Source organism: Geotrypetes seraphini, chromosome 6 (genome assembly GCF_902459505.1).
Source record: "Geotrypetes seraphini chromosome 6, aGeoSer1.1, whole genome shotgun sequence".
NCBI lineage: Eukaryota > Metazoa > Chordata > Amphibia > Gymnophiona > Dermophiidae > Geotrypetes > Geotrypetes seraphini.
The window spans coordinates 145,361,844-145,375,602 of NC_047089.1; the positions used below are offsets into that span (position 1 = coordinate 145,361,844).

Sequence of the window (13,759 nt, forward strand, 5' to 3'; positions counted from 1 at the left end):
TGAGTCACCATTGATATTAATAACCCCTCCATTCTAGTATTAATCTGCCATAAGTCTTTAAGAATAATCTCCTGTGGCTCTATCTGGGATTCTCTTGCAAATAAAGTCTCATCCTGAAAGGATAAGGCTTTAAGTATCACCCCATAGACTAATGAGGTCGATACCTGTTGCTGTGATACTCCCACAGGTTGAGAACTGGAACCAGACTTGGGATCCAGACCAACAGGAATATTTGGTGGAGGCGGGGGAGTTCTTTCTGGGGGGCTAAGAGACGCCCCAGATAGCGAGTCGGATCCTTGACTTTGACCTAAGACACTGGTTGAAACAAGGTGTCTATCTATGGGTCTAGGTAAAATAGGCATAGACACTTTTGCTTTCCCCCTTACTTAGTCAAAATCAATACATATAGTTAGTGCCTCCTGTGTCTCCAAGGGGCTCCCAAGGGGCATAACATGCCCCTTAGGGCATGCCCCTTTGGCCACACCCTGCGGCCGCATGCCGCAGTCGCAGCGTCCCTTTCACTCGCGGGAAGAGGACCCGCGTGACGTCAGGGCATCTGTCTCTGCGGACGCCCGCAAAGGTTCAGCTCCCGATGTCCCAGCTCAGGGTATCAACGAGCACTGCAGTCCTGGGCAGAAACGAGTCCCCACAAAGTTGCACCTCAATTTCAGGTATCTCTCCCTCTACGAACTGAATTTACAATTTTGAAAGTGATTTCCATGACAGTCTTTATATTGAGTTTCTTGCTTGACAAAACTTGCTGGTGAATGATGCAGTGGTAAGAAAGGAAATCTGGGAAGTCATCATGCTATGCAGAGGGCTATGCAACCCTCAACCTCACCTGTTATTGCTCTTACTCCATGAGTAGTGATGGAAACAAATGGAAGATTACACTTTGTCACAAAAGAATGGAAAGAACTGAATATTTCCTGACTGATAGTGTACCCTTTTAAAGAAATCATTCCAAGTAGTTCTTCTTTAACACTGAAGTCTTCAAAAACCATCCGATTAAAGACTAGTAACTAGGCTATGTCTCTTATGTCTGTAGATTCATCCAGTTGGAGTGAGAAAGCAACACAATTTGAAACATCCTCCAGCAATTGTTCAGTTGTGTCTCCACACATCTTTTTTAGTCACTGCATGACGGTGTTTCTTGACAATTGTATATCTTGAATAGCAGCTATGATCTCTTTCTTATTTTTAAATCCTTCAAATAGATCGTCAGCTGCTTAAAGAAAACAATCTTTTACAAATTCCCCTTCAGTGAAAGGTTTGCATTTGCGTTGTAGTCTCTCGAGATTACAACGGGAACTCCCCGCAGCTATTTTGTATGAGTGATCTGCACGGGGGCAGGAGCATAAGAAGATCGCTCCTGCCCCAAAAGCCTGCTAGATCACCAGGTAAGGTCCGGGGAGGTCCAGGATGCGTTTCTTTCCCCCCTAAAAAAATCGTGAATAACCGAATCCATGGATACTGAAACCGCGGATTCGGAGGGAGAAGTGTAGAATCAACACAAAGGCTAGGCAAAATAAAATTGCAGAGGCAAGCAAAAGTCACAGTGGTTTGAACCAATTGGAAGGCAAGGCATAGGCAAGTTAGAACAAAATTGGAAAAGCCCACCAAAATCACCAAATTCTTGACACTTTGCTGTGTCTGCCCAAAAACATTTAATGAAAGCGAACTATAAAGCAACCAACGACCAGCACATGACACAACTAATTTGGTAAGTGTATTCAGATAAAGTCCTGGCGAATGGATATCGCCCGGTATATAACACACTTCTAAGGGGTGTTGGGGCGGGGGCAGGAATGGGTGATTCTGAGAGGTAGGAGAGCAGTATGATGCTGGGTCTGTGGCGTATCATCGTGGGGCACCCTGAGGTACCCACAAACTATTGGTACAAAAACAACAATCGCTCACAATGTACCCGCAGGCAGGGAAAAAAAGACAGGCAAAGGATCAGCATCGGCGGCAAGCCCTCGGCAGACAACCTACTGGCACGAGCTCTCTCCTAGTAACGGGGCAAGCTGCTGGACAGATGTAGCCAAGTGGGGCTGGCGATCTACCTCTGACCCCTCCACGATCTACAGGTAGATCGCAATCTATATCTGTTGGACATGCCTGCTATATTATATATACACTTATTGTATATCCCGCGTAATCTCTACAAAAGTCCAAAGCAGGTAACAAAAGTAAATCAAACAAATAACTACAGTAAATCATAAAAAGAATTAACAAACATTAAACCATTTCATAAATAGATAAGTCTTAGCAAGTTTATGAAAGCACAAATAATGAACATTTAATTGCAAAACATCTGATGAATTCCATGAAAGGAGAATATTTAACAAATAATGACTTAAAACATTTTTCTAGCATATGGACAGCCAGAACTAGATGATCTTTGTTATGGCCATGTTTTCCTGCTACAAACAACTGCATAAAATAAAAAATAAAAAAAATGTCAGGTGACAGTCCTCCCAGGATTTTGTGAATTACTAAACATATTTTAAAAGTAATCCTAGCCTCAAAAGACATCCAGTGCAGCTGAATCAACAAAGGGATCACATGGTCAAATGTAACCTTCTTTCCCAAATACCAGTTTAGCGGCAGCATTCTGGACCAGTTGTAACTTAGAAATCAATTTTGATGAAATATTCGCAAACAGAGAGTTACAATAGTCTAATTGAGATAGAGTAAATAGCTTGACCAGCACTCTGAAATGATCAGTTTGAAAATAAGAACAGACCAGTTTTAAGTTTTTTATTCATTTCTTAATATAAAACCCTAAGCCACGCATGCGCACTTCCACTTGCGTGTTCCGTATGTCCGTGGCTTGAAGAAGTGCGCATGCGTGACTACAACACACTCATGGCCCTGTGGGGCAGTGGCAGCAACCGAGTGGTGGAGAGCAGCCCCGCTCCGCCTGTTGACCCTCCACAAACCTCCCGGCTCCAGCGGCGTAGGTAGCACTATAAACACGCTGCTTCGCGCCCTTCTACTGCCGATTTCCTCTGCCATGTCTCTGATGACATCATTGGAGACAGACATGGGAGAGGAAATCAGCAGTAGAAAGCCGCGAAGCAGCGTGTTTAAAGTGCTGCCTATGCGGCTGGAGCCCGGAGGTTTGTCGGCGGTGGGAGGGTCAGGAGCAGGCCAGATCATCAGAACAACGGCAGTAAAAAAAGCGGGAGGGGACGAACGGAGCAGGTAAGAGAAGAGCAGATCGCGGTAAGAGAAGGGATAGGGGGGGTGGGGAAAAATGCTGCTACTGCTATACAGGGACTTGGAGGGGAAGGGAAATACCGCTGCTGCTTCTGCATAGGAAAGGGGGGGGGGATAGGAGGGAAGTGGGATGGAAATGCTACATAGGGAAGTGGGATGGAAATGCTGCTGCACAGGGAAATGGGGAAAAATGACAGACAGACAGCGGGAGAGAGGGAGACAGAAAGAAAGAAAGACACAGGGGCAGGGAGAGGGACAGAAAGACAGACAGAGAAAGGGGGCTAGGGAGAGAAAAGAGAGTCAGTGGGAGGGAGACAGACAGACATATATTCTAGCACCCATTAATGTAACGGGCTTAATGACTACATAATAAAACCCTAAGCGGTGCATGCGCACTCCTACCTGCGTGTTCCATATGTCCGTGGCCGGAAGGAGTGCGCTTGCGTGCCTACAACTGCCCCACACTCGCGAAGGGAGAATATACAGAAACAAAGAAAGACTGACAGACAGCCAGGGAGAGAGACAGTAAGACAGGGGGCCAGGGAAGAGACAGAGACACACAGGGGGACAGAGACAGAAAGAAAGGGGGGCAGGGAGAGAGATAAAAAACATAAAGTAAGAAAGAAAGAAACGCCTCAGCGACCCATTGTGCAAAAAGTCTACACATCTATTCTAGCACCTGTTAATGTAACGGGCTTAAATACTAGTTTTTCATATAACAACAAGTGTATCACATAAATTTATACAATTTCATTGAGTACACACTTGATATCCTTCATGCATCACTGTAAATATCATTATATAATCCTTTACTATAATATTGAAAAAGTATATAGTACTTAATAAGTATACCAACTATTACTCAAATTATAAACCCATCCCCTCCCCTTCCTTTGAAAATTGCATACAATACAACAGAACAGACCAAGTGTAATTGCTTAAGTTAAAAAAACATTTTCTTAATTAGCATAATTACTTGCAACTCTATGTTTAAAGAAGAATCCAGTATGATTTCCAATACTCTAGAAGAGCTATCCACATTTAATGAAAATTCACTACTGATATGGAAGCCAGAATCAAGTCAACAACTATTTTTACAATTTCAATTTTCTCCTCTTACCTCCTTTCCATATCTCATTTAATAAGGTGTTCATCAATAACTTAAAACCATCTTAACCTCAGATATTAAGAGTTCACCACTTCACTTCTTAACTGAGTTGTCAAAGACAATATAACTGGCTTCTAAATCCTTAGGAACTTTTTCTTAAGCTTTTATTCCAATACCACTACTGAAAGTTTCTCCATTCTTATAGAATTACCCCTCAAATGCATAAGTTTTTAATAGGAAGTTAAAATTTTGGCATTCGTTCTTATAATTGCAATAAATACAAATATTTCACTCTTATAGCATGCAATTATCCCGTCATTCTTCCTTTTCTTTATCTCTTATTTATAACTTTTTAAGGATTTCGGATGGGTGCAGTTAAGCTTCATTAATATGAATTATGAAGTACTGCTAAATCGTCATTCATCATTAAAGTTAATCTTTGCTATTATTTTTTAAATTTTTTAATTAAGCTTTACTGCACCCATCTGAAATCCTTAAAAAATAATAAAGAAGAGATAAAGAAAAGGAAGAATGATGGGATAATTGCAAGCTATATGAGTGAATTAAGCTTTTAATAGGGCACCTAGCAATAGTGGGTAAGTAGGTGCCTATTCAGTAAAGAAAAGCAGGCACTTACTTTTCTTCATAGAATATTAGGCTCAAGAGCCAGAAAGCTCACATTTAAGATCCAATCACTTACACAAGCTCTATAGCTGGTGTAAATGCCAGCATCAAGATGTTAGCCAAAATATATGTAATTTATGCATATAATTGTGTATTTCACACAAATTTTGTACATGTCCACCAGCAAATTACATGTCACCAAAATTGGGTTGCATGTTAATCGCACTTCATGCCATGATTAACACATTAATTATTAATCACAATTTAAACATTTTATTGTGATTAATAAGTAACCATGTGTAGCCCTTCTGCCTGCCTTCCTCTCCTCCCTCCCCTCACATAGTATGGCATCTCTCCTTCCTGGACCCAAACCCAATCGCTGATCCTGACCCCTTCTTTCCCCATGACAGCACTCTTTACCTTTTCAAATCAATCTTTGGCCCTGCAGCTAGAGGCAGCCCTATTAAAAGGATGCTTACGGCTGCGCTGGGCCTTTCATTTGACCCAGACCTTTTGAGAAGGGGGCAGCCAGGTCAGAAGGAAGGCCTGGTGCAGTTCACAGGCAGCCTTTCAATAGGGCTACTGCTGGCTGCAGGGCTGAAGATTGATTTGCAAAGATAAAGGGTGCAGGCAAGGTGGGAATCAGGATCGATGGTCAGTGATCAGATCTGGGAAGGAAAGCTGCCGGTCCTTGCGGGGAAAGGGAGGGGATTAAGAGAGTTGGACTTGGAGACTGGGGGAAGAGGGAGAGAGGAAGGGAATTGGATAGATGGGGGAAGATTGAGTTGGACCTAGGGGAGGGAAAGAGAGCAGTGGACCTGGGGGAAGGAGGGAGAGAGAGAAATGGCCCTGGTAGTGGTGGTGGGGGGATAGAGACACACACACACACAGAGACATAGACCTGGGGGAGGGGTCTCTTTAATTCCTGCTGTTCTGGTGTAGCAGGGACTGAAGAGAATGTGAGAGACTAGAGCAGCCTAGCCTATAGGCAGTGCTCTGTTTTAATTGCTAACACTGCTCGTGGCTAAGAAAGGTTACAGAGAGGGACTGAAGGAGGAGAGAGAGCCAATCACATGGGGAGGAAGGAAGGAGAGAGACCTGACCCAAACAAGCTGCACTCGGGGGAAGGGAGAGAGGAAGGAGAGAAAGAGTGATATCCAGCCATGGGGGAAAGGGAGGGGGAGATATCCAGTCATGGGGGAGGAGAGGAGGGGGAGAGGGAGAGATATCCAATTACGGGGGAAGATATCTCCAAACACAGAGGAGGGAGATATCTCCAATCACAGGAGGGAGAAGGGAGGAGCACAAGAAGATTTGCTGGGAGGTGTATATGGGTGGGGGTCGTAGATTCGCTGGAAGGTGCAGATAGAGGGAGGGTGATGTTTGAGGGGGCAGATTCTAGAAATAGGGATAAAAAAAAGGGATATGATAACAGAGGAGGGAAGGAAAGAAAATGGTGAGCACAGAATTGTGGGGAGAGGGAGGGAGAAAGAAGGGAAGAGAGGGTACCCATGGAAGAAAACAGAAAGGAAGGGAAGGAGGGGGGAGATGATTTCAGAGAAGAGATGGAAAGTGGAAACTAGACAGATTTGTAAAAGAGGTAGAAAAATGGAAGAAAAATTTAATCATGAAAGATGAATATAGGGCAGGAAAATGAGAGAAAAAGAAAGAGGGAATAGACAGAACACAGGGAAGCAGAACCAGAGATGTAGAACAAGATGATCAGAAAGATAAAGATCACCAGACAACAAAGGTAAAATTATTTTATTTCTAGTTTATTAAGGGGTGTAATGGGATTTGATATATCACCTTTCTGAGGGACAACTGAATTGAAATGTGGCAGTTTAGAGAATTTACATCTACTATGTATATATTGCACTATACAGGAGAAAACGTGAGGGGGCACTTTGTGATTAATCACACGATTAAAATTTTAATTGACGTACAGCCCTATAATTTTTGCATATAGATTTCATAGCCTTCAGTAAATACTAACTTATATACTTAGCATAATGCTGACATAGACATGAAATTGAGGACTTATGAAATTGATACATCAATGTTTCTAGTTTTAAGGTAGCTATTTCTTTTCAAAGCATTACTTGAAGACCAATGCAATGTACCTATAACTCTGCGGTTGAAGTAGTCTGGAAGCATTCGTTCACAAACAGCAACCAGAAGCCAAAAAGCTTCTTCTTCTTTGGCATACAGCAGTAGAACAGATGTCAAAATATTCATAGACTAAAAGAAACATGTAAAATGATGGTCTCATAAGTAAATATAACTTTTATGGTATAGCAAAAGTCTTCCATATCTAAAAGTATGAACCTAAATACTCCAAAATAGTTTTCATAGATTCAAAACATTGGAAGTATGAACTGTTGACAGGGGCATGGATGACAGAAATGGCACAGGGAGATGCAGAGGGTGGAGAGAAGAAAAATGCGCTGTCAGGCTACAAGGGTGGGAGGAGAGAAATTGAGAAAGAGGGAGTCATGTGGTGGAGGTCAAGGAAATTAGTAAGAGAAAGAGTGAGTAAAGATGATAAAAATGCGGTAATGGAGGGTAAAGGGATTAGGAGGTTGGGGAAGGAGTGAGACAGGAATTGGGAGAGCCAGGGGATGAGAAAAGGAAATGTAAAGTTGATTCGTAGTTGAAAAGTAAAAAGAAAGACAGCAGCCCTTGGAAAAAAAAGTTAGCAGAAGAAAGCAGAAAAAGAAAACTAGATCATCATAATGGAAAAATAAATGTCCAGACAACAAAGACAAAAAAAAGTTTTATTTTGAATGAATGACTTGGCTTCTGTTTGCCTGAGAAATGCATAATGTGGATGTGTTTGTATTATGTTTGGTATAAGAGGAAATGCATTTATTCTTTCTCTCTCTCCGGAACGGATGAGGCAACCAATGGGGGAACAACTGCGGGTCTTCTTTACAGGGGTGGAGGCTAGCTCTATTTCGGTGTCGGCGTTGCATAGAGTCCTTTCTCAGTTTGAAAGCCCTAAAGATATCCAACGGATTCAAGGGACCTGGGGTCATGAACTGCATAAAGATTTGGGACATTGGAACATTTTGTGCACTCTGCGTGGGGTTCCCAATTGATAACGGGAGCGGTGCTTCGAGAGTGCTATCTTAGAGTGGTATACAGGGCTTATTATACTCAGGTACAATTGCATAAGGTTGGGGGTATTGATTCTCCTCTATGTTTGAAATGTGGCCGGGATCTGAATACCTTTGCTCATGCATTTTGGGATTTTTGGAATATTCAATCCTTTTGACAGTCTATTGTGCAATATTTTCAGAGCCTTTTCCAATGTCCCCTGTCAGGTACAGTGGAGCAATTGGTCCTATATATACCAGTAGCTTTCCGAGGTCTTCCTCGGGGGTGGGGGGGGCCCCAATGGTGTTGTAAGGTGTGTTTCCTTGCTAGAAAGTGCATTCTGCAATCCTGGACTGTTTCTGATACCCCCTCTTTTTGGAGTTGGAGATCCATGGCTTCCTGGGAGGCCCTTGAGGGAAAGGGTCACCCTCGTAGACAGAGGGGCTTTTTATTTGTTTGGGGAGTTTATTCGGATTCCTTGCCCCCACGAGGGCGTTGCCTCCTTTTAAATCCACTAGCATAGGTCTGAGGGCATGCAATGTGCTTCTTCCCAGGATCGGACACTGTGTTTTGTTTTTGTTTTTTTTTGGGGGGGGGGTTTGGATGTGGGGCATTTGGGTAGCAGCCCAGGGGCTACAAGAGTACGGGCCTTTGGAGTGCTTGAGACCTGGTTTCTTACGGTGAACTTTCTTGGGGGGGTCTACTCTGGTTCTTTGTTGGTGGGGAAGGGTTGGAGTGGGAGGGGGAGGGATTTTCTATTGGTTAAAATTTTGCATTGTTGGATATTGTTCTGGTTGCCTTCTTCGTATTCATCGTTTTGTTTTGAATCGACAATAAAATAGATTAAACATGAGGAAATGCATGGTTAGGGGGCTGGAGGAGTTGCCTTACAGTGAGAGATTAGAGAAACTGGGCCTTTTCTCCCTTGAAAAGAGGAGACAGAGGGGACATGATCAAAACATTCAAGATAATGAAGGGAATAGTTTTAGTAGATAGAGACAGGTTTGTTCACCCTCTCCAAGGTAGAGAGAGCAAGAGGGTACTCTCTAAAGTTAAAAGGGGATGGATTCCGTACAAACGTAAGGAAGTTCTTCTTCCCCAGAGTGGAAGAAATCTGGAACGCTCTTCCGAAGACTGTTATAGGGGAAAGCACTCTCCAGGGATTCAAGACAAGGTTAGACAAGTTCCTGCTGAACTGGTACGTACGCAGGTAAGGCTAGACTCAATCAGGGCACTGGTCTTTGACCTAAGGACCGTCACATGAGCGGACTGCTGGGCACGATGGACCACTGGTCTGACCCAGTAGCGGCAATTCTTATGTTATTTCTCCCATGTTGTGGCATATGCCTGGTTTGACTTTCTAATTTATAATCCCTTATTCTGTATTTGATGAAGATCTGTCTGTGTTTGGCATGTGACTGAGATATACTATTCTGCGGACATCTGGACTTTTGATACAGGCAGATTGCCAAAACACTGCCATGTCAGATTGTTGGCCAGTGAATTTTTTGAGCTTAAGGACTGGATAACAAAAGGATGATTAGGGGCCCATCCTTGGTATTTTCTACTTCAGCCACCCTTGTACCACTTTTACTATATTGGGAGGGACCAGATATTTTTTTAGACAATAATGGTTTTCCACTCTATTCAGAGAAAACAAATTACATTTTTTATTTGTTTCTAGTTTATGTTCATATTTTATACTATTTTCTTTATCATGCATAATTTTAAAATGTCACTTCTACTTTAAATATAAAAAGACAAGAAAACATTACATTAAAAAGCATATGTTCTCTACTAGCATATGTTTCTTCATAGGGCTGTCAAAATCATGTAGAAATAAATATTTTCATGCTAAATATGTTTTAAAAATTATTTTATACACATTTAAAACACAATTGCAAAAACAGTGAATAAGCAAATGTCCTTCTTTAAAAATTTTAATAAAAGTAATTAAAACTATTCTTAAACACCTTTACCTGGCAGTATCCAATTTTGGGATTCTTATATGCATAGGCAGTCAGAACTCTTCTTAAAGCTGCAATGCCAGTTTCATTCTGGAAGGCTGGATGTTCAGGTAAGGAGCGATGCAGGTCACGTTCTATTTCCTCTGTTGCCATGCAACACTTGCCCATTGACTCCTCTACTAAATTACTGTAGTAACCAGGATGTGATGAAAGGTCAGTCACAGCATCTGAAAGAAAAAGGGAAAGGAGATGGGATTTGATATACCGCCTTTTGGTGGTTACAATCAAAGTGGTTTTACATATTATATAGAGGTACCTATATAATATAGAGGACCCCCAGAGAAACTTAAACATTGTTAACAAGGAACCCAGAAGAAGAATGAAGTAATATGGGCAGAATAGTAAATCTAACAAAATAAACATAAATTCAATATCAAACAGAAATTAAAAGAAATAAAATTAAGGAAATAAAACAGAGAGCAGAAATTAAACAAACCGAGGAAAATAGAATATAAGTTTAAAATTCCAGTCTGTTTATAGATCCAGGTTTCATTCCAGTCCAACAGAGCATCACATCCGCCTCACCTTCACCATCTTCACCCATGGAAGGCCAGCAAAGCAAGGAAGGATCCAAGGTAGAAGAGCAGGAAGGATAAACCCGCAAACTCCAACACAAGCCATCAAGATGTGTAATCATCAAGCCAAACTCCCCATAGTTGTTGCATGAGGCAGCACCAGGCAGAGAACACCAGCCAAGGCCACTGAGAGCCCACAGTTCCAATAGAACATTTATATATAGCTGCTATATTCAAAATGCTGCACGACGGTTACTGGCTGCATGGCAGATTGAGGTTTTATTTGAGAATTAGCAATCTCTCTGCTGATAACAATCAACACAGCACTAATCTCTCCGACTCCAGACCAATGAGCCCATGCCGAAGCAGAAAGATCACAAGTTCTGCCTCAATAGGAAGGGCAAGGCTTGATGCTGCGCCACCAAACAAAACCATCATCAGCAACAGAAGAGAGGTACCAGCGGGAAGAAGAGCAAATGCAGGTGAATATTCCCTACTCACGCCACAGAAAAGCATCCACAGCATCAGACCACAGAGGAAGAGGGCTGCAATCCTCCAACATCCATTTTCTTTCATTTCTGAAAGGCTGATGTTGAAATCATACTCATTCCGTACACTGTACCCAAAACCTTGGCTGCAATGATCTTCTTTCCCCCCGGTGGCTGCTGAGCTGAGCTTGCTGCCCGCAGCAGGGGGCTGCGTCTGCGTCTCGGCCTCACTGTTCATGCTGCTGGTTATGGTGCTGCTTGTTGGCTTCCCTTCAGAGATGGTTGTTTCAGGCTAGCGGTGGCTCGCTGCTCCCTGGGTGTTGATGGTAATTTAGGCCGGTGGTAGGATAAGATAAGTTGAAGGGTGGGGGCTGAGCCTTGATGTAGTTGTGTGCTGTGGCTAGGTAGTGTCTCCACAGGGTCCCCACAAAAGGCCCTTTGGCATGGCCATTAGCGTGGCCTGTCAGCGGTGCAGGCCTGCCTAACAGGCAGCCCTTTAAAGGGCAGCATAATCAGCATGGGAGGTAGTGGGCTGCAATCCTCAGGTGGAGAGAGGATAGACAAACTGTAAGGAACTAAGTATATTATTTTATTAATATAGCTGGGGATAGCAGGATGACATATTTAGTGGGGATGGCTGTCTTAAAATGGAGGGGGACCATTTCTCATTGCCGGTTCGTCAGAGAGGGAGAACCGTCATTGGTGGGGGGGGGGGTGCTTTTTTCTTTTCTTATGGAACAGATATTTTGAATACATCTATTTTGAATACATCTTAGAGATCTGGTGGAAGGAGGACAATCAATGGGGCACTATTACCTGGGAACAAATTATACCACAAGGATAGAGTGGATCAAACAGGAGGGGGGGGGGGGGGTTGCGCTATATGTTAAAGAGGGAATTGTATCAAATGAAATAAACATTCTGCATGACTTAGATACAAGTTTCAAGTTTAATTAAAATTTGATACAAACACTTATAAAAATATTTCAAAATGAAGTACATAATAAAATTAGGGAGAAATGAGGAAGTCATAAATATATGAACAAGGACAAACTCAGACGACAGACAAACAGACAAGGGGAAAGGGGGTAGAACTACAATGATTTTAAGAAAAAGATAGGTTAAGGAAGGATAAGAGCATATGGATAGAAATTCTATATGTGAAGGGAAGGAATATAAAGATAGGGTTATACTACCTTCCCCTGGGACAAATGAGCAGACAGATGGAGAAATGTTTTCAGAGATTAGGAAAGCTGGAAAATTGGGCAACAATATAATAATGGGTGATTTCAATTACCAATAAAGAAAACAATATGCTAGACACTCAATCCAGTCAATCTGGTCTAAAACTACAAGGCAGGAGAAATTACTAATAAAGTAACGAGGAACACAAAAAAATGTTTGGAGAAAAAAAAAAAAGACCTCAGTTGAAAAACTTCATGGGTCTTACAAAAAAACCCTCCAAACCTGGTGCTGCTACTCAATCAGTTCAATATCCACTTATGGATGGTTAAACACTGCAATTGTCAACCCTATGACTGCAAATGCTCAAAGTCCAAAATACATCCTTCAGGTTCAAATCCCAGAAGACCGTGTCAAGCCATAAATGTGCTGATAATAAAAAAACATAGCATCAGCACTGTATCAGAGAGGAAGAATATTTAACTCCACACCCGGAGTCCAGCATTGTCAGGAATCTCCGCCGTGTCGACCAGGTTCTATGTTTCAAGTGCCCCTCCTAAGTTGAAATACTCAAAAGGGAATCCCCGTTTCGCTGGTTAAAGCTCCATCAGGGGTTCAGTAACAAAGAAAAAGCGCTGTTACGAATCGACATGCTCGCTAAACAATCCCAGTTTCAAAATGGCGTTTAGGCTCACAGATGCCCAGACAGAATTTAAAATTCTTCATCAAAGCTCCTCCCACTATGCTGACATCATACAGAGGGAAAACATCACAAGGAAAACTAGTAGAATGCTGACCATTATACCCGATTGTTCAAACCTTTGGAGGTGACTGCATCCAGCTGATATATCCATTGCTGTTCTTTTTGTTGGAGGAAACGCCTCCAGTGACCTCTTCCTGCATAGGCAGAAGGCTGGTCCTTAGTGGAATGCAAGGCATAGTACAGGAGTTAACTGTGTTGAGTTTGTTGAGAAATAGTGATCAAAAGGTGATCAAATTTGAGCTGATACCGGGAGTAACGTCGCAAAAGAAATCCACTATAGAGGCATATGTAGAGGCATATCTATGACTACCTCCCCTCTGGGAGGCGTTCTTATGTATGCATTCGATGCAAGGAACTGGAGAGCTTGAAGAAACAAGTCAGACTCCTGGAAGGCAGAATACTGGAACTAGAAGCACTTTGAGCAGTGGGGGAAGAGGACAGAAGCAGAGAATGTCAAGACAGAGGAAACTATTGAGGAAGAAGTCTGGGAGTTAGAGAAGTTCATTGAGGAGGCATAAAGGAAGGCCGTAGAAAATCACCAGCGACAGTGGAACTGCCAACATGCACCTACAGGGAGTGAGGACCACCTGGAGGACAACCACAAGGAAGAAATGGGTGACACAGCGAGATCTGGAAACAGCGGAAGGAACCCACACAAAGACAAGTCCGGTGCAAGTCAACACCAGGATGAGGGAAGATGAAAGTGCAAAGAGGACATGGACCTATGG

At 42.6% G+C, this 13,759-nt stretch overlaps 1 protein-coding gene across 4 annotated transcripts in view; it reads right to left on the minus strand.

The window, feature by feature from the left end:
• TBC1D8 (TBC1 domain family member 8) overlaps positions 1-13,759 on the minus strand; it is a 261,119-nt gene that overhangs the window by 109,750 nt on the left and 137,610 nt on the right. For all 4 annotated transcript variants that reach the window (XM_033949424.1, XM_033949423.1, XM_033949425.1 and 1 more), the window contains exons 10-11: positions 10,036-10,250; positions 7,081-7,198 (exon numbers count right to left, since the gene is read on the minus strand). In XM_033949424.1, coding sequence (XP_033805315.1) covers positions 7,081-7,198; positions 10,036-10,250 — 333 coding nt within the window. The remainder of the gene's footprint in view (positions 1-7,080; positions 7,199-10,035; positions 10,251-13,759) is intronic.